Consider the following 24,619-nt stretch of genomic DNA (forward strand, 5'->3'; position numbering starts at 1 on the left):
TGACATTTGAATAAAAGAAAAAAGAAAAGAAAATGTTTTGGGTTGGAGATGTGGGTAAGTGGGTAGCACACCTGTTTAATTCAGACTGGACCCTGGATTTGACATCAGACACAGCATCTGGGCACTGTGTCAAGTACCTATAATCTCAGAAATGGGGATGTGGAGGAAGGAGGATGGGAAGTTCAAGGACATTCTCTGCCACATAGTGGGTTTGAGGTTAGCCTGGGCTATATGACATGCTGTTTCAAAGGGAGGGGAAAAGCTCAATAAAGTAAGTGAAGTGAGTCTATGGCTCTCTGGAGCAAGAGAATTCTTTTAAAATGAGAGTTGTTCAGGGTGGGATAACCCACGCCTTTAATCCCAACATCCAGGAGGCAGAAACAGGTGGATCTCCATGAGTTCCAGGCCAGCCTGGTCTACATATTGAGTTCCAGGCAAGCTAAGGCTACAAGGCTACATAGGAAGACCCTGTCTAGAAGAAGAAGAAGAAGAAGAAGAAGAAGAAGAAGAAGAAGAAGAAGAAGAAGAAGAAGAAGAAGAAGAAGAAGAAGAAGGAAGAAAAAGAAGAGGAAGAAGAAAAGAAAGAAAGAAAGAAAGAAAGAAAGGGACAGAGGAGAGATAGTTCACAGGTTAAGAGCACTTGCTGCTCTTACAGAAGACCTGAGTTCAGTTCCCAGAACTCATATCAGGTGAATGACAACTGCTTGTAATGCCAGGTTCAGGGGATCCAATGTCCCCTTTTAGCCTCTGATGGCACCTGTAATGCACATGATGCACAAACATATATGCAGGACCCACCTGTCGTGCAGGTGACACACATACACACACACACACACACACAGAGTCAGTCAGGCCCCCCATGTACATAAAATAGTTAAATAAACTTTTACTAGTAATAAAAACAAATAAAAATAAAAACAGGAGTCACAAATGCAAAGGGTGAGTCACCCCTCCTGGGCAGTCAGAGTCTGTTACTTGTTTCAGTTTAGGAAATGAGCCTGGTACTGGGAGGAGGGGACACAGATGAAAAGCACCCATAGTGGGACCCAACACAATGTGTTGGGTTTGAGAGTTGGTTCTATCCCTCTCTAGTTTGGAACTTTGGGGCAGTCACTCGTCTGACTCTGAGAGCTCACACTCACAGAGAAATTGGTAGCAGGAGTGGGGTTATGCATCGGGGAGAAGGAACAGAGGTCCACTGTACAGCCATTTACATGAAAGAGAAAAAAGAACACAAACTTTCTTATACAGGGTTTACTTTAAGGATGAATTAAAGCTAGTTCCAGTTCCCCAATGTCTTGCTCAGCTCCTCTCCTCCGCCTGAGGGGGTATCCAGTCCCTGCTGATCCCCTAACCTCTAGTCTTTCTCTATTCCCTTTATAAACTGTAAATATGATCTTACCTCTTGAGCAAACCTCCCCATTGTTTTGACTTCTATGGCTCCCCAGTGCGTTGGAGACAAACCTCACTGAACACACAGTATCTACCTGTCAATCTGTCTGACCTTTTTTATCCCGCCCAACTTCTTCCACTGCCCTCTGTCCGTGATGAACTTAGTCATTTTTCCTGCTGTTCCATGTTCATCTCCCCTCTGGGCCTTTGCCTGTGCCGGCATGTACAGTCACGGTCCTCACTGCCCCTCTGCTCACAGCCTGACTGGCTAAGTCAATCAGCTTTCAGCTAAGATGTCCTTTCTTTTTAGCAGCCCCAAGTCCATCTCCTCCTAGGCTACGAAGGCCTCTCGGCTCCACATTTCCTACATCTAGGCTGTGCCGTCACAGCTTTGACCATTCTGTCTGGTGACATTCCTCTCTTCCCTCTGCCATTCTGTGAACTTCATAAAGGAAGAACTCAGGTTTTGGGGAACCATCCCCCCCCCCCCGCATCACCAGTAGGGGAGGAGCAGACACAGAGCAGGCAGCTCACCTGACTGAGGCCCAGGTGCTTGCTGACATTTTCCGACAGGTAAACCATGTCTCCCTCGGCGGTGAGCACCATGACGAACCCCTCGAGGGCCTTCAGGTAGCAGGCGTCCAGTGGCTCTCCCCCTGTTCCCACCTGGTTCCACTCCCCTGGTGCCCAAGCCGGCGGGGAGGGGGAGGATGGGGCAGCTGTGGTCAGTCATGGGTTCACCCTAGCTAGCTTCCCTCCATCTTCCCTCGCCCATATGAATTCATAGAAATGCTTAGGTGAGCGGGAGAAAATTCTAGGGACCTGAAATCCTAAAGAAGAGGACCAGGCCACTACACTTTGAAAACAGGAACATGGACTCCCAGAGGGGAGAGAATCCCCCAAGATTTAAGAGTGAACTGAGGAGTTGAACTTCAATGTGGCTTGGGGTCAGTTGGAATTCTGGAGCTGTGAGCGAGTTTTCTGGAGTTCTTGGGGGAGGGTATGGATAGTCTGCCAGATGGGCAGAATTCTAAAATGTCAGGGCCTTCCAGAAGACAGAATTCCATTACATTTTATTTATTTCCTGTGCACGTGGAAGTCAGAGGACAGCTGATAGAATTATACAAGGGGCAAACTCCCCCTCTTCTATGGGGCAAGGGGGTTTAATGAGTAGATCCTCTATAATGCAACCTTTTCAAATTTCTAGGCGTCTCTTTCTCTCTCTCTCTCTCTCTCTCTCTCTCTCTCTCTCTCTCTCTGTGTGTGTGTGTGTGAGAGAGAGAGAGAGAGAGAGAGAGAGAGAGAACGCACAAGAAATAGAACTAGAGAAGAGGACAGAGGATGAAGAGAGGCTTTCAAGGAATTTTAAAAACAGGTTGTGAAGCTTCCTGGGGCCGGCAAGGATTGGCAAAGCGTGGTGGCTATGTGAAATTGAGGCAGAAGGACCAAAAATTCACGTCTCGTTCAAGGCCCGTTTGAGCAACCTAGTAAGACCTTGTGTCAAAATAAAATAGTCAAGAGGTTGGGTATGTGGTTCTGTGGTAGGATGCCGGCCTAGAATCCCCCAGTGAGGGGGGTCTGGGGGGCCATCACTTTGCGGTGGATGCTTGGATACCACACCCCTTGGATTTGGGTTTAATATCCAGGATAGCAAAAAAGAAACCAAACACATAAGTTGGCGATGTGGTGGTGCATTCCTTTAATCCCAGCACTTGAAGGCGGGGTGAATGGGTGGGTAGGATTAGGTAGGCAGAGCAGGCAGAACTCTGTGGGTTCAAGGCTAGCTTGGTTTGTATAGCAAGTTCCAGGCCAGTCAGAGCTACACAGTGAGATCCCGTCTCAAGAAAAAGAAACAACAAACCAAAACCAAAAAATCAAGAAACAAAAAGAAAATAAACACAAAATTAAGTGGGTAGGAACTTTAGTCTCCCATAAAGACCAAGCCTAAGACCTCAAGGGGCCTCCTTAGATCCTAAGGGGTGGGGCCTCCCAAGGGGTCTATCTGAACCCAGGACTCCGATTGGTCCAGCACTAGAAGGGCGGTTCTTCGCTCAGAGAGCCGATTCTAGGGCCAGGGAGGCAGGAAAGGCTTCCCGGGGGCGGGGCCTCCGCATTGGGCAGAGGCGGGGCGAGGGGCGTTCCGGGCTCACCTGCAGCGCAGAGGCGGTGCATGCGCAGGTAGCTGATGGTGAGGCGCATGATGGAGGCCTTGTCTAGATGCGCACTGACGCCGCGCGCGAAGGGCAGCGTGTGTGCCAGCTGGTACAGCACCTCCGTCTCCTGGCTGCGCCGGCTGCGCGCAGCATCCCGCGACTTCTCCTTCCGCAGCTCCGTGCTAGACCTGTGGAAAGGAAATTGTACGCGATAGATCACATATGGGACGCCTCCACTTGGGGTTCCGGCGACATCGCTGGACCCCGGCAGCTTCTCCCTTTGAAGCCCCTCTCCTTATCCCAAATTTTACCTGTCTTGGTTCCAGCCCATGTGGCCCTCCCTGCAGGGCCTTGCTCCAGGCTTCTTCCCCAGGGATGTGTGCCTAAGGCGTTCTGTTCTCTCCAGGATTTGTCTGCAGCTCGTTTCCCGAGCTAGAGACGCCGCCTGGGAGACATGGAGGCCTCCCGGTGGGAGGGGGTGGTAGAGCTGGCCTGAGTCCAAAGGAGAGTTGGAGCACGAAGAGCCCGCAGCCTTCCAGGCTTCCTTCCCTCCGGGTTTCCCCTCCTCTGACAAGCTGAATCTCACAAAGATATCTCAAAGTCTAACGACACACCAAAGGGGCCTTAAGAGGGGCAGGGCCCCACCAAGGGTGACACAGCAAACCAACCCCTGTATTCTGCCCAGCACCTCTACCCTTTAATACACTTAAAATGCCTGACTTCCGTGTGTGTGTGTGTGTGTGTGTGTGTGTGTGTGTGTGAGAGAGAGAGAGAGAGAGAGACAGAGAGAGATCTCGATCTTTCACGAGTAATATTAATATCTATCAATTACTCATTTTCACTATTACACCATTTTCCCTGTCAAGTGCCAAACCCATTTAAAACTCCGGGTGTAAGCCGGGCAGTGGTAGCACACTCCTTTAATCCTAGCACTCGGGAGGCAGAGGCAGGCAGATCTTTCTGAGTTCGTTTTGAGCTAGATCCAGGGGAGGATCCAAAGCTACAGCGAAACCCTGTCTCGAAAAACCAAACCAAACCAAAACTTGTTTAAAACAAAACAAAAACCTAGAAAACCTGGTAGTAGTGGTGCATGCCTTTAATTCCAGCACTGGGAAAGGTAGATCTTTGAATTCGAGGCCTGCCTAGTCTACATGTCCAGGCCAGTCAGAGCTACATAGTGAGAGCCTGTCTCAATCACAAATAAGCAACCAACCAAACAAAATCCCAAACTTTATCTGACACTATAGTCTATTTGATAGGAGCTCCCTATGTTGCTCAGGCTGGCCTTGAACACCTGATCCTGTGCCTCTATCACCCAAGTGCAGGGATTATAGGTTTGTGCTTCACACCTGACTCATATGTCTCTTTTTGGTTTTTTCTTCTTTTACAAAAGGTTTATTGTATCTAGTCTTATATTCAGTATTATTGATGCTTACAAGATTTCTAACCCACAAACTAGCAGTTGATCAGTCCTATGTGTTTATCACATGTACTCAGCTGACCCTCATGGGAGCCCAAGGGAATTTTATTATTTATTTGTCTCATTCTCTATCTATCTATCTATCTATCTATCTATCTATCTATCTATCTATCTATCTATCTATCTATCATCTATCTAGACAAGGTTTCTCTGTGTACCGTCCTGGCTGTCCTGAAACTCACTTTGTAGAACAGGCAGGCCTTGAACTTAGTGAAATCCCACCACCTCCCGGTTTATTATTTATTTTTATGTATTTATTTTATTTGGTTTTTCGAGACAGGGTTTCTCTGTGTATCCCTGGATGTTCTGGACTCTGTAGACCAGGCTGGCTTCAAACTCACAGAGATCTGCCTGTCTCTTTCTTCCAAGATCTGGGATTAAAAGTGTGTGCCTTTTGCACCCAGTTATTATTTGAGACAGGGTCTCATGTAGCCTAAGCCCCGGATGACCCTAGGCTTTTGATTTTGACTCCACCTCATGAGTTCTGGGATTATACATTTATAGTCATGTCACTATGCCTGGTGTTGACAGGGGAGAGGGAGAATTTAAAACCCACCTTGCAAAGGGGGAAACGGAGGCTCTGAAAGCTGAAGTCCTTTGCCCAAGAGATCACACAACCTGTACCCGACTGAGCCCAGTCAACTCCGTGTGATGCTGGCCCCCTACTCCAGGAAGCCGACTCTGGGACAGGAGACTGCCTTTTCTTAATCGTCATCACTTCTGGGTCGGGAGTGGAGTGGGGAAGCCCATTAGTGCAAGGCTGTGTAAGGCCCTCAAGGGGGCAGGCTGTCCTAGTACTGGAGGAGCCAAGGGGGCGCCCCCATGAACTCCCTCTTGGCTGGTGGGGGCAGGGGCCTCAGTCCTGCCCGCCCAGAGGACATTCCGTCCTGTACTGTACTGTTCCAGCCCTGTTTGTCTTCCTGCCCAGAGGGTGGGGGTGGGCGGGCCTCACTGAGCTGGGGGCCCTTGGACAGAGGGAACTGGGAGAGAGAAGGGGGAATGGGGTGGGGGTGGGGCCGGCGTCCCGCCTCCCAGGCAGCTGAGCTCTGTAACCCTACTCTCTGGCGCTAGGGTGGCAGGGTTTCTTCCGCCATAGAATGAGCCAGCTGGTGGCTGTAGAGGGACCCTCCTTCCCCTCTCAGTCTGTTCTCCGGATGTTCTGAGGGGAAGTAAGGGCCTCTCGCTGACTTTCTGGCCTTGCTGTGAAACAGAGTGGAGGGGCTGCCTCTTCTGGGTCAGGGTTCCAGTTCAGACACCATTATTGCCCTTGCTGTGTGACTTTGGGCAGGTTGCTTAGCCTTCCTGGGCACAGTAATAGCCCCGACTCCTCCCCAAGGGGTGGTTTTTGTTTGTTTGGGTTTGGGGGCATGTGAGGTGGGTCTGGGAGACAAAGTCTCATTGTGTAGTTCAGACAGGCCTGAAACTTATGATCCTCCTGTCTCAACCTCTTCCTTGAGTGCTACGGTCATAGGACTGCATCACCATGACGGATTCCGACAGTGGTCTGAAGATTAAATGAGTTAATATATGTCAGAGGTTTAGGAAGTGAGGCGTGGCGATTGGCTAGTGTAGTTTATGAGTCTCTTGTACCCTGGAGTAACCTATGGGCCTCTGAATGTGCAATTACACATGTGCATGCAAGTATGTGTATGCTTGTGAGTGTGTAATCACACACCTGGCTCTTACACGGACGCCTCTTCATGATGAAATGACAGTGACAGTGTGTTGCACACTCAGAAGCAGAGTAGAGACACCCTCCAGTCTTAACAACTATGACAGGCAGCAGAAGTGACGCTCTCCCTTTAAAAATGTAGAAACAGTGCCAAGTCTGATTGATCACTTGAGTTTGGACCCTGAACCCACCTGGTGGAAGGAGAGAACAGACTCCTGCAAGGTGTCCCGGACTTTCACCACCCCCCCCCCAAGGTAAGCACGCAGCCCCTCCCCCATACACAGAAATAAACGAGTGTGATGTTTTTTAAAAGGTAGAAACGGGGCCTGAGATGTATGTAGCTCAGTGAGTGGGTGGAGCGTTTGCCTCCAGGGTGGCACCGGCTTGCCACTCTGGCACTGAGGTGGGGACAGGAGGGTCAGGAGTTCATGGTCACCCCTGGATGTAGTGAGCTCGAGGTCAGCCTGTCTCAGATAGAGGTTCAGAGCAATGACACCCCCTCCTGTGTCACTCAGGTGGTAATTCCTAGACTGTCCTCCTCATTCCTTCCTGTCTTCCCTGCTCAGTAGCTTCAGTTAAGTCCCACACCTACCCAGCACCCATTGTTACCTTTCTGCTTACCTCTCAGAGAGGTGATAGAAATTGCCCTGCCTGAGGCCACACAATAATCCCTAGGGAATCAGGTCTGTTGACTTCTGGCACCTCATTGGATGTGTGTGTGTGTGTGTGTGTGTGTGTGTAGAGGCACAAGTTTTCTCGCTGGGAGAGATTTGACCCCCATTATCCAAGACCTTTGAAGTGGGCGCTCAGGGAAGGAAATCTCTGGGCCAAGATCACACAGCACAGAAATGGGATTTGAACCCTGACTTTAGGGCCCACGTTCTAAAACGCTAATTCTTCAGGAGGGTGTGCCCACCAGCCAAGGGACCCCTGCCTGCTCCTTTCTGCCCGGTGGTCTAAGTCTTTTCCTCCTGTCCCAGCATTGCTGCAGATCTTCCTAGCTGGCCCAGCACTGGTCCAACCCCTTGGCAGTGTGCCCAGCCTGGGACGTGCGCCTGGAACTTTGCCACCCTTACTCCGTGTTCTAGCTGAGAACAGAGGGTGTGGCCAAGAGGCCCAGGGTGAGGCCTGGGAAGGGGGACTTGGGGCCCAGTGGCCCCTTCGCCAAGGGAGAAAAGTCCCCATTTCTTTCCCCACCCGAAAAGCTTAGGAAATTAAGGGAGCCTCTTTCGCACATTCTGGGCTTCTCTTCTGACTCTCAGCTCGGTATTCGTGGGTTGGCAAAAACTGTGAAGGATTTGAGGTGTGGTGGAGACTTAGCTTTATATCTGGGGAGAGACCCCTTTTGATATTGCTTGGAGGTGAGCTGGCAGGCCAGGGGCCAAGGTTCGGGTGGGAGAAAGGACTTGGGGTAGGGGGTCAGAGAGGAGCCTCTCTGACCTTGATCTAACTTGTTCTCAACAGTATGGTCATTTGGCTATTCGGTGGGATGCCAGTCACCAGTCCTGTTTTTATGGGGAACCCTGCTTTCAGGTGGGTACTCAGGGCAATGTGCTTGTTGTGAATTTTCCAAGAACACCCCCCCCCCAAAAGGGTGAGATGGTTGGAAGCCGAAAGCTACAAGGAAGAAGGTGCATGGTCCGGAGGGAACCACTTACCATCACCTAAGTCCCCTCCGATGCCAAGTGCCATCCTAGGGGCGCAGGAGGGGCCCAGAGCTCTACCGGGAGGCGGGTGCGAGTTACTAGTGGGTGTGCGGCAGCACGAGATGACACCACAGGAAGGGCTGGCCTTAGGTGCCCAGGGGAGACATCTACTTCTGTTCAGAGGGGCCCCCTCACACAACCATAGGGGGCACTATCATGGGCGAGGCAAGGACTAGCCAAGAAGGGGTGGGGATGGAGTTCCCTGGTGGGTTCAGAGCCAGAAATTGAAACAGGAGAACGGGAAAAAGGGAGCCTGGGTGGGTTGAGGTGAGGGTAAAATCAGGGTGTAGAGAAAACCAGTCAGACCTAAGAAGCCAGAGAGAAGCAACTGTGGCGAGAGCTGAGGGACACCTCAGTTTAGACAGGGACTGTCAAGGGTCTAGGGCAGTTTTCTGGGGTCCCCTGTGGCAACCTGGTTATGGTCCCTAGCCTTTGCACCTGTTGCAAGGTGAACACAGAATCCACTTCTTCCCAGGATGACCCCAGCTGTTCCCGGCCACAGGAGGGCGCTGCTTCCCTCGCTTGATCAGACAGGGCATCTCTCCCGTAGGATGTCCCTTAAATAGGGTTTGGGTGGGACCCTTCTCCCTCAATTACAGACTGGGTGGGGGCAGATGAATGAGACACAGAACCAGGCTTTGGGAAGTGGGTCAGGCTTGTTCCTTTGGCATTGAAAAGGGGTGACCCTACTTTTTTTTTTCCCCCTTAAGTTGCCGTTTTGTTGAGACAAATTCTCTGTGTAGACCAAAGCGCTGGTCTGGAACTCGCCATGTAGGCCAGGCTGACTTTGATTTCCCAAGTGCTGGGTCCCACACAGCCCCTAACGAGTCATTCTTTCCGGTCATTTCTTGAGCAACTTGAAATTTGGGAGACTGTTATAATGGGCAGGATAAAAGTAATCTCTCTTCTGGAAGTCACAAGTGGCGTCTGACGGCCGAGAAAGACTCATTTCAGTAGCTTCGAGGAAAGTCTCTTTCGGAAGAGAGGCCACTGATCAAACACAACCACCTCTAATCCATAGGAATTTAGAGTTTCACTCCCAGTCCAAAAGGAGGATTGAACCCCGTGTATCAGGAAATCGCAGCTCACAACCCCAAAGCTACTCCTGGGGAGGGGGGCGGGACAGCTGGAGCTCTGGGGGTAAATCCCAGAACCTCTGCAACCCTCTGGGTTGGAGGGTGCGTCGGGGATGTGTCCCCAGTCGCGCGCTCCAGAGTGTCCTCAACTTGAGCCACACCCCACAGATGAGGGGTTCCCCCACACCCCCTTCAAGGAGAGCCCCCAGTCCCCATCATTTTATCCCCAAAGCCCTGTACCTCATGCGCTGCAGCCCCAACGCCATGGCTCGCCTTTCGCGGATCCTGAGCCCTCGATGCTCCGCGCCCCCTCCCCTGGCCGTGTGAGCCCCCTCCCCAGCTCCGCCTCTGCCGTGCCATTGGATACTCCTTGCCCAGCCCGTGACTCTGATTGGAAGGTGGGCTTGTTACTCCCAAGGAGGAGGCGGGACTAAAGGAGAAGACTAGGAACTCCGAGGGGGTGGAGGAATCCTGTGTACTGCACACCCCCAGCCACGCCCCGGCCGCAGACTTCCTTGGCAGTCCGGAGCCCACCGGGCGTGATTTCCCTCCAGTTTCTGAACTCCCATCCGTACACTTCTGAACCACCCATTCGACTCACTCTGTTCTCCGCGTCCCATCTCCCACCGCTGTCTCTCCCTCTATTGCTACCCACAGTCGGGTCTCTCCACTCCCCCTCTCCACCCCTCATCCTCTTTTTCCCTGTCCTTTTCTTAATGTACCAAGTCCCCACCTCTCCTTTCCACCCTTAACTCATCTCCACCCGTGTCCCACAAACCCTTGCTTTGCCATACCCCTTGTCACTCCACTGTGTGACCCCACTCTGCCCCCCACCCATGCCCCGTCCTTCTTCGTCCACCTCTTTCCACCCCACCCTGACCCCGTGACCTCTTTTAACTCCCTGTTCAGGTTCCCGCGGATGAATAATTAAGCTTCTGTCAAGTAAATATGCTTTAGCTCCATCACACCCACTTGTAAAGGGAACAGAGAAACAACGAGAGAGACGTGCGCAGTGACCACGGACAGGTGGAAGGCGGTACAGCTGGGCAAGGAAGGACGTTCCTGTGTAGGCTGGAGAGGGGGTGGGGCTCTAATGGACACCGGTGCAGGCTTGAGCTCCATACTGTGGCAGAAATGACTTTACTGTGTCTGAATTATTGGACAAGCTCCATTTTAGGACCTCTGCACATGCTGCAGCTCACTTTAGAGTGCTTCTCCTCTCAGTTAGAGGGTTTATTTAGTAGTTAAAAGCGCTTGCTGCCAAGCCTGATGACCAGCGTTCAACACCCAGGACCCACATCGTGGAAGGAGAGAACCAACTCCAGAAAGTTGTCCTTTGACCTACACACACACACACACACACACATACACACACACACACACGTAATAAAGTTTAAAATAAATGGTTTTCCTCTAGAGATCCACATGGCTCCCCACCTCAAACCAGCGACCTATTCTTTTTTGTTTGTTTTTTTGAGGGGGTTTCTCTGTAGCTTTGGAGCCTGTCCTGGAACTCACTCTGTAGACCAGGCTGGCCTCAAACTCACAGAGATCCCCCTGCCTCTGCCTCCTGAGTGCTGGGATTAAAGGTGTACGCTGCCACCGCCGGGCTCACTTTTAACTTTTCTTATCCATTCCTGCTCTTGCCGACTCCTATCTCTTTCCCAGCTAGGCCCTTCCTACTTTCACGTCTTCTTTTAAGAGGGGAGAAAGGGGCAGGCCCTGTGCAGGTAGCCATGGTTGCTCAGTGTTCATTGTGTAACAGCTACGTAGACAGAAGACAGCATTTTGGGACTCTTCCCTGTCTTCTGGTCCTTACAGCCTTTTCTTCACCACTTTTCTTTGATGTTGTCATGGTCTTGGAGGGGAGTTGATGGAGATGTCTTGTTTAGTGTTGAGCACTAAGCACTCACTTACTCTCAGCGATTTGGCCATTTATTTATTTATTTTATTTTTTAAAAATATTTATTTATTATGTATACAATATTCTGTGTGTATGTCTGAAGAGGGCACCAGACCTCATTACAGATGGTTGTGAGCCACCATGTGGTTGCCGGGAATTGAACTCAGGACCTTTGGAAGAGCAGGCAATGCTCTTAACCACTGAGCCATCTCTCCAGCCCCAATTTGGCCATTTATAAGTCTCTGTTTTAACTGTCACCTGCTTCCAGAAGAGGCTTATCTGGCCAAGGCTGAGAGCTGCGTTGGTCTGTGGCTATAAACAGAAATGTTTAGAAGGCAGTTTGACTACACGCTTATCTAGGGAACCATCAGCAGTAGGTTCCCCCTGGAGACTTTGACTCCCATAGCTGTAGATTTTTGGCCAGGTTTACAGTACCATGGAACTCCCTGTGTGGATTGGGCCTCAGATCCGACGAGAAAGCAGTTGGTCACCCCTGAGCATTTGTGGCACCACTACAAATGCTGCGCGAGGCCTTGTCTTGCAGGCCAGGGCTGCAGGGCCCATAGCTGGGTGAGGTCGTTGGCGACTTTCCCCCTGAACAGCCTCTGTAGCACCAGCAGGAGGGAAGCTTCAGATCGCTTTCAGCTTGACTTCTTTGTGTCTTCTGCAGCAGGCTCTTACTCTCTAGTTCTCATGGGTGCTAAGAGCAATGATACATCTATATCATTTTGGGAGCTTTTTGAGGCTCCAAGATCAGCCTCCAGTATACCTATGGAGGTATCCCGGACCTGGTCCTGGGGTTTTTAATTTAAAAACCATGGCTTCTTGGAGCATCGTGGTCCACCATGTGGGGCATCTCTGTCCTAACTTCTTTTTGGCGGTGGGTGTGTTTGTTGCCACTTTTGCCCAGGCTGGCCTTGAATTAAGTTGTAGCACACTAATTCTCAACATTCCTATTGTGACCCTTTAATACAATTCCTTGTGTTGTGGTGACCCCAACCATAAAATTATTTTAGTTGCTACTTCATAACTGTAATTTTGTCACTGTTGTGATCCCTGTGAAAGGGCCATTCAACAGACAAAGTGGTTGCCACTTTTTTTTTTTTTTTCTCACAGGTCGAGAACTGCAGTTGTAGAAAATGACCTTGAACTCCTGGTTCTCTTGCCTTTGACCCTTAAGGGCTGGGAGTGTGCCACCATGCTCAGCTCCTTTTCACGACCCAGTTTAGGAGTCCTCAATACTTTGAAAGGATGTCTAGGAATTGGTGGAGCCAAACTCAGACGTAATGGAGCCCTAAACTAAGCCTGGTGTGCCCTCTGGTGGTGAAAGTTGGTATGACTCTGCCAATGCCTGTGCCCTGTTCTGTTCGGTTTTAAATATTTATATACATACTTCACATATTTTTAGAGAATTTATTTTACATTTTAAGATTTTTTTAAAAAAGATTTTTTTGAAGGAGGAGGCTGGAGAGATGGTTTAGCGGTTCTTAACACTGGCTGCTCTTCCAGAGGACCTGGGTTCAATTCCCAGCTTCCATATGGCAGCTCACAACCGTCTGTAACTCCAGTTTTAGGGCACCTGACATCCCCACACAGAGTTTATATATGTAAAACACCAATGCACATAAAATAAAAACATTATAAAAAGATTTTTTTGCGGGGGGGGGACTCTGGAGAGATGTCTCAGCTGATAAAGATTCTTGAGTGTTATGACTATGGAGCCCCAGAAATATGAGCCTATTTCCACCACGACCAAAGGTTAGAGAGTTGGAACTTACTTCTATTCTCTCAAGGTTATTGTCAACAAGTGGGGCTTATATCCAGGCCTCGTATTTCAGGCCTAGAGTGGTTCTATTTCTACCCCAAACAAAAGATCTAAGGATCTATTGCGAGGTGGTGGCGCACGCCTTTAATCCCAGCACTTGGGAGGCAGAGGCAGGCGGATCTCTGTGAGTTCGAGGCCAGCTGGTCTACAAGAGCTAGTTCCAGGACAGGCTCCAAAGTTACAGAGAAACCCTGTCTCAGAATAACAATAACAAAAACAAACAAGCAAACAAACAAGTCTAAGGATCCAACTAAGTTCCAGTTCCCTTTGTGGAGATAACTTTGGATTCCACCCTGTGAGTGGTTTGCCCACAGAGTGTTTTGGTCTAGGGTGTGAGCGTGACTTGTTTTGTTCTAGCAACAGAATATTTAACTACAGGTGTAGCCCACAACCTCAACTGGCCTGTTCATTTTTCATTTTCTTTTCTTTTTCTTTCTTTTTTTTTTTTTTTTTTTTGATTTTTCGAGACAGGGTTTCTCCGTAGCTTTTGGTTCCTGTCCTGGAACTAGCTCTTGTAGACCAGGCTGGCCTCGAACTCACAGAGATCCACCTGCCTCTGCCTCCCAAGTGCTGGGATTAAAGGCGTGCGCCACCACCGCCCGGCTGTTCATTTTCTTGTATCATGTTAATGCAGCTTTTTAAAAATCTTACTCCTATCTTTTGGGGTCGGGTATTTTAAGCAATCGACAATTAAACGTGGGCGTCAGTATTCACTGGAACTCCCTCCTGGCACTATCCGATGTTTTCTGTTTTATTATTTTTACTTGTGTCTTCATCCTCTTTACTATTTTTCTGATCCCTTTGCTCCTACCATGGTTGAAATAGTTCGCCAGTCCCTGATTACTTCCACATGCAATTCTTATGGAGAAGGGCACTCTCCCCAAGGTAACCAGAAACCAACAGTTCACATCACTGCCATCCAATTGCTGGGTGCTTTTTTTTTTTTTTTTCCTGTTCCAGGACATGCTCTAGAACTACAGTGAAACCCGGTCTCGAAAAAACAAGAAGCAAAACAAAAAATTGATTTTGTGAGCCTTCTTTCCCAGTAAACGCTTATCCTAGTCAGGGTTGTTACTGCTGTGATGAAACACCGTGGCCAAAGCAAGTTGGGGAGGAAAGGGTTTATTTGGCTTCCACTTCTAGGTAACAGTCCATCACTGAGGGAAACCAGGACAGGAACTCAAGCAGGAAAGGAACCTGGAGGCAGGAGCTTCTTATAGAGTCTAGGACCACCAGCCCAGGGATGGTTCCACCCACAATGGGCTCTCCCCCATCCATCACTATTTAAGAAAATGCCCTTTACCATGGGCCTATGAGAGCTGGCTCAGCCCCTTGCCTGAGGAGGGTGGTCCCAGTGACCTGGACCTAGACCTGAACCGATCAGCTCAGTTACCTATCACCCAGACCCACATCCTGGGCCTTGGGTTGGCCCATCCTAACTGTCTGGTTGGAAGCTTCACCCCAGCTGTGGACATCTTTCTGTCAAAGAGTCTGGAATGTTTGGGTTGGGGCGTCACCCCAGTCTCAGGCATCCGTGTGTCTGGGAGTTTGAAATGTTTGGGTGGAAGGCTCCTTTCCAGGAGTTGTCCCAGCCCAGACTTGACCTCTGAGAAAACCCGCCAAATGGTAACCCTCCCCAGAGAGCCTCAAGGCCACTCCCACAGAGCATTTAAACTGTCCCCCAGAGAACGAACACATGATCTTTCCAGTCTCCCTTTTCCCTCTTCATGGTTTTCCTGGTCTTCCTTCCCATTTCCATCCCTGGGGGGCCAGAAAGGCCACCTGGGAGCACTGGCATTCATTAAACCTGGGCCTTTTCTAATTTGGGTTGATTTGGTCTGATTTGGATTATTGCATATGCAGAGAGGTTTGTTGGGCCATAAAAACTTTTCATCTGGAGGTTCTACTGAGAGGGATGATTTTTTCCTATTGGCTATGTGTTGGAAAACACCCTCCTCGTCTGCACCTGCTCTCCGCCAGGCTAAGACTGACTTCGTCTTGGTGAGTCCCCATTCCCAAGTCACTGCCATTAGGGCCCAGGGCCTCATTTGTTTGTTGGGCTGTCTGTTGAAGTCACAGGTCTGTGCCAGGAGGTGTCTGACCTGACCAGGAGAGGCAAGGCAGGCCCTTGCCCCTGTGGGACTCCTTCAGATGGAGATGTCCTTCTAAGGAATTCCCCACACTGATGTGGGGTTCCCCTTTGTATACTGTGAATTGAATAGCATTGGTTAACAAAGGAACTGCTTTGGGCCTATCACTAACAGAACTAGGCTGGGAAAACTAAATGGAATACTAGGAGAAGGGAGGCGGAGTCAAGGAGAAGCCATGGAGCCCCACCAGAGACAGACTCCAGAACTTTTCCTGGTAAGCCACAGCCTTGTGGCAATACACAGAGTAATAGAAATGGGTTAAATGAATATGTAACAGTTAGCCAATAAGATGCTAGAGCTGATGGGACAAGCAGTGATTTGATTAATACAGTTTCTGTGTGATGATGGGGTGCCAGAGGCCATGAACCAGACCAATGACTCACAGCAATGAATATTCTATGAGTGGTGCTGATTGGACAAAAAGGTATATTGTGTGACACACCACAGCTTCAGATGCCACGCGAATGGAGGAAGAGATACAGGGCAGACAGAGGAGGGGGTGATATACTATTGGTGGCCCCACCAGTCGCTAGTGGGTGATCTCAATCCAGTGGTCACACAGGTGGTCCTGGTTACATGAAATGGGCCACACAACAGAACTCAAAGTTGTGACTCTGAGAAAATGTCAGGGGTTGGGGAAGGATGGGAAGATGGGAGTGAGGGAGAGGATAACCGGAATGCATCATACACACACATGAAAGCATCAAAGAGCTAACTTAACTAACAAAACACGTTAAACATACGGTTTGCTCCACTGTCCAGCTGCTGTTCACCCTAAGAGAACTGTAGATGATGTTTATTTATTTAAATGCACTTTGATGTTCCTGGTTTCCTGTTCTCAGTCGCTAGCTTCTGATCTGGAACTTTCTTTTGTTTTGTTTTCTCACCATTGGCATCAAAAAGTTCATTTCAGGCCAGAGTGCTGTAGCCAGGGTGGTCCCCCATAGGCGCAGACCTCACAGGTGAGTCCAGGAGATGTTTGTCACAGGTGAATGTGCAGTTGTTTCTTGGAAACTGCAGAGGATTCACTTCAACAAGCCCCGAAGGCCAAAATCCACTGATGCCCAAGACCAGAAAGTTATGATGCAGTGTTTGTGTCTAACCCACTGTGGTTTTTGTCAAACTGGTACAAGCTAATGTCATCTGGGAAGAGGGAACCTCCATTGAGAACATGCCCTCACCAGATAGGAGAATACATTGTGTGAAATCCTCAAAGAACAAAAAAGAAAGAAGAGCTTCATATAGTCCAGGCTGGCCTCAAACTTGCTATGTAGCTGAGGATGATCTTGAGTTCTTCATCTTCCTGTCTCCACCTCCCAAGTGCTGGGGTCACAGTCTGGTACAACCATTTCAGATTTCACGCCAGAATAGGAAGGTCAAACCCAGGGTTTTGTGGATGCTAGGCAAGCATGCTATCAACTGACTACATCCTTAGTTTCATTTAGTTTTTTGTGAGAAAGGTTTCAGGTAGTCCATGCTGGCTTTGAATTCCTGAATCTTCTGTCTTGCTTTCTAAGGGCTAGGATTACAGTAGAAATTCATAATGTATGATGAAATTTTGTTCATTAAAAAAATCTCATTTTAAAATTATATGTATATGTGTGTGATACACACTTGAGTTTACAGGAGTCTAGAAGAGACCGTTGGGGCCCTTGGAGCCGGAGTTACAGACAGTCATGTATCAACTATTGTGGGTGCTGGGAATTGAACCCAGGTCCTCTGGAAGAGCAGTCAGTGCCCTCAACCGCTGAGCCACCTCTCCAGCCCTCATTTGTTCTAAACCTTTAAAAATATTTTTGAGAATTTTATAATGTATTTACACACACATATATATTTATATACATATTTAAGTATATGCAATACACACATATATTTGGTTTTTTGAGACAAGTTTCTCTGTGTAGTCCTGGTTGTTCTAGAACTTACTCTGTAGACCAGGCTGCCCTCAAACTCGGAAATTTGTCTGCCTTTGTCTCCTGAGTGCTGGAATTAAAGACACACACCACCACCACCCAGCTATACAGTATATTTTGATGGTATTTACCGCTACATCTCTCCCTACCCTTTCCCAGATGCATCTGTACTTCCTTATCTCTTCCAAATTTGTGTCTTAAAAAAGCAAACCTCATCTGTTGGCATGCAAAAGGATTCCACAACAGTCCAGAATGAAGTATAACAAAAGTTTGTTTATTTGGGGATAAACTCACAGAAAGGGTAGCAATTCACAGTCCTCTGGGACTGGAACTGAATTCAGCAGTCAAGAGACCCATGAATGCTTTTCATCTTCATTTATAGTATAAGAGACCATACGCAAAGTGGGCTGGTATCTTAAAGGCTATTGGCTGAAGGAGTCTCCAAAGCACCCCTCCTTTGTCTAAATAAAAGAGTTCTAAGCCTAATACAAAACTATATACAATAAGAACAAATATCAAGTATTGTCCAGGGAAAAGAAGAGGAAAAACATACATAAAAATTAGAATGACAACCAGCTTGAACAATATCAAACAAGAAACATATGTTAAATGTTTCAATAATTATCTTATCCTAAAGAATAAAAGTCTTATATTAAAAATGGCTTGACTAAGTCATGAGAGGAAAGTAAATATGACTATCTAGTCTTCAACCCCAAATACCTGAACATCAAATATCTGAAAAGGGAAATAATATTACTTGAGTAAACTTGAGTAAAGTGTAACCAAGCAACTTCCAAAAGGTGCAAGAGATGACAGTGACAACTGGCTATCTGACCAATCACCCAAAATCTCATTTGCAATGTTGGGGCAACCAACTTTGGCTAAGGCCTAGAGTATCTGACAGACAGACTATTTTCAGAGGCAGGAAAATTTGAAAAAGCATCTTATACCGTCTTGGCAAGGTTTGACAGCCTTTTTGCTTGTATCCTGCTTGTTCAGTCTGGACACTGTGCATTTTGTCAGCGATTGAGGCAGGGGAAGTTCTTTGCCCAAAGGACAGTTTTGCCAAGAAGAAAATAAGCTCCAAGTGGAGTGTATTTGGTGCCCAAAATTTTCTCTGGAATAGATCAGTGCTGCCAGAAGTAATTGTGTCTCAAGTTAACAGAATCCTAAGTTATTTAAATGCCATATTATACAGTTCTTTGAAGTGTTTGAAGATTATCTATCTCTGCCCACCTCTTACTATTTTCATGACCTCTCTGGGTACCCCAATTTAAACACACATATCTGAAGATTCAAAGCTAACACCCACATATGAGAGACAGCATGTGTCTTTATGGTTCTGGGTTAGTTCACTCAGAATCACTATTATTTTTGACAGAGGGTCTCAAGTAGCTCTGACTGGCCTCTAACTCACTGTACACATAAGAAGGATGTTGAATCCCCAATCCTCCTGCCTTCACCTACCAAAGTGCTGAGATTACAGGCATGTATCACTGTGCCCAGTTTTTATTTTTCGCTGATGCAATCCAGGGCCTCTTGTATGCCGGGTGAGTGCTCTATCAACTGAGCCACTTCCCCAGCTTTGATTTTGCTCATTCTTAAAGGTGATGCCTAGCTAAGTGATGATGGGATTTTAATTCTACTCGTTTCCTTTTTGAAGATTTATTTTGGTTTTATGTGTATGACTGTTTTGCTTGCATGTGTGTCTGCAAACTACATATCTGCCCTGCTGGAAGATGCCAGAAGAGGACATCAGATCCTTTGTGACTGGAGCTATGGATGTTTATGGGCTACCATGTAAATTTGGGAGCTTAACTAGGGTTCTCTGTAAGAGTAATAGGTTCTCTTTACCATTGAGCCATCTCTCCAGCGCCTAAATCTACTTCACATAAGTACTGGGGACATTGTTTATTACTAAAATATCCCTCCCTTCCCATCTCAATCTGCGTGCCGCCTGATGTACCATTTTAAGGTGCTCAAGTCCACAGCCTGGTCAGGCTATTGCCCTTATCTTTTATTTGCATAAATAAAAGTCATAGCCCAGAGTGTCCACTAGGAGGCAAGTTCATTCTGGCAGCTGAGCCATGTGTATGGTAGAGGACAGATTGGACTTTTGGCACTTGCAGTTTCATTATAAGAGAGGGTGGACAGGGTGACCAATGTGAAGCCAGCCTCACCTGTGCTGTCCCTGGTCATTTCTAGGGATCAGGAAGTGTTCATTGGTTCCACCTGACCTCCCTGTTTTAAACACAGAGAAATTAAGAAAAGCATGGCTCTGTGATTCCCTGGCCACAATCATCTGATGATTGAGATACTAGCAAGTGACTAGGTGGTGGGTGTGTATACAGCATGGACGGCTAATGCTTTGGGTTGGATAATGGGAGGCTGTAAGTAAGGAAGCATGTGGGCTTTGCTGCAGCTACAGTGGCTGTTTATTTGGCTCGTCATCTGCAAACTGCAGCTTACATTTGGTCACACATTGAAACAGTCACCTTAAACTCCCATTAAAACCTCATTAATCCTGATACCCCCTTCTCCACCCATTGGTGGTTAGTTCAATGCATGATTCTTTTTAATATAATATTTTTATTGATTCTTTGGGAATTTTACATCATATGTCCTGATTACACTCATTGCCCAGTTCTTTAATATCTGCTCCCCCTACCCTTGTCACTTTCTCTGAATAAGATAAGAGAGTCCAATTTGTGTTATCTATAAATTCAGTGTGGTCAAACTATCAGTGGCCCCCTTAAATAGAATGGAGTCTTTCCCCTCCTGTTCCCCCACTGGAAGCCATCAGTTGTGGAGAGCTACACTTTAGCATCCTTAATACACTTCTTAAGAGTTCTCTTTTGATGACTTCCTTTTTAGGCTGTAACTTATTTTTTTGGGTGGGGGTTGGGGAGAGAGTAAGGGTTATCGCTGAATCCTTCCATGTCCCTCTTTTTCAACTTTGCAGTCATCAATATCACTGCAAAGGCAGCTTTCTTGCTCTTTACAGTAGATGGGAGCATGGGTCACGAGCTTCCACATGGTTTATGGTGACAGCACAGACTACAAACAAGGTTCTCAGCTATAATAGGGCCACAGACCCAGAGAAAGCCTGGACCACTCAAGTGGCAGTGCAGGTCACTCATGTGGTGTGGACATCACATGGCTTCAGCCTGCAGCATAGACCACGAACATTTGTACGGCCTTTGGTGGTTAACATGGTCCTAGACATCAACACAGACCCCAGATGCAATAGGACTTTAGACATAGACATGGCCCTTGGTGGCAGCACAGATTCAGACATGGTCTCAGGTGACAGCACAGGACACTCACATCAACATAGCCCATGGATATCAACATGGCTCCAAGCCGAGGCATAGATCACCCACATCTGAGTGATGTTAGCTGGTAACATGGGCCAAGCCCATTAATTCAGCCCCTGGCTGCATCAGGACCACTAATCACCCATGGGCCTCATTGGCATCCTGAACCACAGTGATCCTTTGAGGAGGTCCAATCCTGGAAAGTGAACCATTCCTTTTCTTGGACCTCCATCATTTCCCAGATCCAGGGCAGTTCCATGGCCTGGAGGTGTGTTTGGGGGCTGAATCTGCATCTTCATAAGCTCCAGGCTTATGCACATGACCCTGTTAACCCCACTGGGCACAGACATGTTCCACCATTGACCTCAGCTCTCTCACACCTGTCACCACTGTCTTCACATCTCCAGTTCCACCTTTCTCCATAGCACACACCCCACTCGGCTCTTCCATCTTTCTCACCTCTCACCACATCTTTGTTCGTTGTAGTGGCAGGTGGGTCAGCCTGGCTGGCTACCAGCCTATCTGCGTGGACCCACATGAGACAAGCGGGTCCAATTCCTGATTCTTTAGGGATGAAGTCCCAGTGTTATTGGTACAGGGGGAAAACACGGCCAATAAATGTGCTTATCCTGAGGCTGGAGAGATGGTTCAGTGGCTAAGACAGTGGTTCTCAACCTCCCTAATGCTGTGACATTGGCTTTAATACAGCTCCTCATGCTATGGTAACCCCCAACTATAAAATTATTTTATTGCTACTTCATAACTGTAATTTTGGTACTGCTATGAATTATAATGTAAATATCTTATATGTGGATGTCTTAAGTGACCCCCGTGAAAGGGTTGTTTGACCCTCCCAAAGGGGTAGTGACCCACAGGCTGAGAAATGCTGGGCTAAGAGCATGTGTTGCTCTCACAGAGGACCTGAGTTTGATTTCCAGCAACTACATTGAGAGCCTAAAGTCACTTGTAACTCCAGTTGCAGGGGATCCAAAGCCTCTTCTGGACTCTGCAGCCACCTTCTCCCACATGTGTACACAACTCCCCCATATACACATAATTAAAAATCAAATAAATAATAAAAACAAAACAAAAACCAAGCAAGAAAGAGCAGAGAGGTAGAGCTTTGAAAGTGAGTCTGTTCAACTCCAACCACAAGGGGGAGACAGAGTTCTTATCAATATCTCAGAGACAGGACCAGGAAGTAGGGACAAATGGGGTAGATCGGTACTCACCCCCCACCCCAGGTGAGCCTCTCTTTCTCATAGATGCAGCAGGTCAAACAGATGTCCAGGGCTGGATTCTCTTCTTCCTCCTGGATGTGAATCGACCAGATGTCTCAGTTGGACTGTTTGTTTTTCTTCGGGTATCCTGAGACTAAATAGTCCAGAAGTGCTGAGACAGTTCTACTTGCTTGGAGAAAATTGCCTCCTGAGCAGGCTTGGGTTGGATTTCTTTTTTCCTTGTGGTTTCTTCAACTGTCCCAGTGGCAACACCTGCAGTTATTCCTGCAACAGCCAGAAGGGGCAAGATTTGAACCACCTTTTATTATGTTGGGCAGCTACTGAGTGCATGGCCAGAATTAGTAGGGGTTCTTTTCTATGTATCACTCCCAACTTGGGAAGAGAAATACGAGCACACAAACTCTTGACCAGTTAGCAGGTAGGTGATAGTAGACTTGAGTACCACAAAGAACTGAGGTGTTATGGACGACAGGGCTCTGGGACTGAGCTGGGTGTTGAGGGTTGAGGTTTTGTTGCAATCTAGGAGATTTAATGTCCCTGCAAAATGTGTCCCAGACACCTTAAAGCAGTTTGCCATGGCAACGAGAGTGATATGAAAAAGGTAGGGAGTCATGGCAGCACTGGACTGGGGCAGCTGGTGAATGGTGAGGTAAGGCTATAGGAGAAGCTGTAAGTGGAAGTTGTGAGCTAGCGCCAGGAGGAACACAGAACCAGCAGTCCCCAAAGAGGCCAGGTTGGGTGACATCAAGGAGTCAGTAGTCCAAGGTCAGAGTCTGAAGCAGGAGATAAAGTAACAGGCATAGGGGACGTTTAAAGAGGTTGTGACCTTGGAGGAATGTTGAATCATCTCCCCTACCTCCCCTATTTCCAAGTGTCGAGCAATCAGGATATATTTTCTCTGGATTTTAATTGTGCTTACTGATGTCCATTTCCCACCTAGGATCCTGTGGCTTTGGGTGGGTGATCCAATGAGGTGCTGGGCCATCAGCATTAAATATTTATTTATTTATTTATTTATTTATTTATTTATTTATTTTTTGTTTTTCGAGACAGGGTTTCTCTGTGGTTTTGGAGCCTGTCCTGGAACTAGCTCTTGTAGACCAGGCTGGTCTTGAACTCACAGAGATCCGCCTGTCTCTGCCTCCCAAGTGCTGGGATTAAAGACGTGCGCCACCACCGCCTGGCTGGCATTAAATATTTATTAATCATCAAGAGCGCTTTCAAATTTCAGACCTACAGAATGAGCTATTTACTTGATTGATTATATGTAAATTATCCCAATAGAGGTGTCAACTTTGTTTGTAATCATGTGGGTGTCTTTCCTCTGTAGACACCTGCCCTGTTTTTGAAAAAAATAATGAATTTTGTTTTATGCCTATGTGTGTATGCAGGTGCCCTTGGAGGCCAGAAGAGGACATAGAATTTTTGGAACTATAGTTACAGGTAGTTGTGAGCCACTTGTGGGTGTTTCAAGTGGAACACTCGTCCTCTGCAAGAGCAGCAGGTGCTATTAACCACTGAGCCATCTCTCCATCCTCCACTGCATTGGTTTGAAAGAGCATGGTCCCCATAGGCTCATATATTTGAATGTTTGGTTCTGCAGTTTGAGAAGGATTAAGAGGAATGACCTTGTTGGAGGAGCCTCCAAAAGCCCACACCAGGCCCTGTCCTGCTCTCTCTTCTGTGTTTCTGTGGTATGGGAAGTCCTTCTAAGTGTTGCTTTTATTGGTTAATGAATAAAGAAACTTCTTTGGGCCTATAGCAGGGCAGAACAGAAGTAGGTGGGGAAAGCTGAACTGAATGCTGGGAGAATAAGGTGGAGTCAGAGAGATGCCATGTAGTCACCAGGGGGAAAGATGCAAGCTGACAGCTGGAACCTTGCCAGTAGGCCACAAGCCTTATGAGAAAATATAAAATAATGAAAATGGATTAATTCTAGATGTAAGAGCTAGCTAGCAATATGCTTAAGTGATTGGCCAAACAGTGATTTAAATAATATAGTTTCTGTGTGATTATTTCGGGAGTCTGGATGGTCAGGAAACAAACAAGTAGCCTCCTACAACATGCCTGTGGATCAGACAGCTCTCAGCTACTGCTCCAGTGCATGCTTGCCTGCCTCCGTGCTGCCTGCCATGATGACCATGGACTAACTCTGACGCTGTAAGCAAGTCCCCATTTAATGGCTTTTATAGTTTGCCTTGGTCATAGTGTCTCTTTACCGCAATAGAAAAGTTACAAGACACCCAGCTGCCAATTTTTTTTCAGACAGGGTCTCTCCTAAATCTGGAGCTCACCTAAGCCAAGGATGACCTTGAACTACTGATCTTCCTGCCTTTCCTCTTAAGTGCTCAGATTACAGGTGTGTGCCATCATGTCCTGTTTATCTAGTGCTGGGGATTGAATCCACTTGGGGCTTTGTGTATGTTAGGTAAGCATGCTGCTAATGAGCTATATCCCCAGCCCTCACTTTTGATTTTTAACTTACAATAATCATTTTCATTTAGATCAGCCCCACTGTCTCAGTGGGTGGGTGCACCCCTCGTGGTCCTGACTTCCTTGTTCATGTTCTCCCTCCTTCTGCTCCTCATTTGGACCTTAGGAGCTCAGTCCGGTGCTCCAATGTGGGTCTCTGTCTCTATCTCCATCCATCGCCAGATGAAGGTTCTATGGTGATATGCAAGATATTCATCAGTATGGCTATAGGATAGGGCCATTTCAGGTTCCCTCTCCTCAGCCGCCTAAGGAACTAGCTGGGGACATTTCCCTGGACACCTGGGAGCTTCTCTAGAGT

The 24,619-nt window shown here is 47.7% G+C and overlaps 1 protein-coding gene across 3 annotated transcripts in view; it reads right to left on the reverse strand.

Moving 5' to 3' along the window:
- Positions 1 to 9,761, reverse strand: part of Hif3a (hypoxia inducible factor 3 subunit alpha) — a 32,845-nt gene extending 23,084 nt beyond the window's left edge. Inside the window, exons 1-3 of one of the 3 annotated variants that reach the window (XM_057759517.1) lie at positions 9,720 to 9,761; positions 3,543 to 3,733; positions 1,927 to 2,072 (exon numbers count right to left, since the gene is read on the reverse strand). In XM_057759517.1, coding sequence (XP_057615500.1) covers positions 1,927 to 2,072; positions 3,543 to 3,733; positions 9,720 to 9,745 — 363 coding nt within the window. In that variant the 5' untranslated portion in view covers positions 9,746 to 9,761. Of the gene's footprint in view, positions 1 to 1,142; positions 1,818 to 1,926; positions 2,073 to 3,542; positions 3,734 to 3,856; positions 4,065 to 9,719 lie in introns of those variants that run through there. The other 2 variants (XM_057759520.1, XM_057759529.1) reach the window with 2 other exon arrangements.
- Positions 9,762 to 24,619: the final 14,858 nt, after the last annotated feature.

The sequence above is a fragment of the Chionomys nivalis genome, chromosome 2 (assembly GCF_950005125.1).
Source record: "Chionomys nivalis chromosome 2, mChiNiv1.1, whole genome shotgun sequence".
Lineage (NCBI taxonomy): Eukaryota > Metazoa > Chordata > Mammalia > Rodentia > Cricetidae > Chionomys > Chionomys nivalis.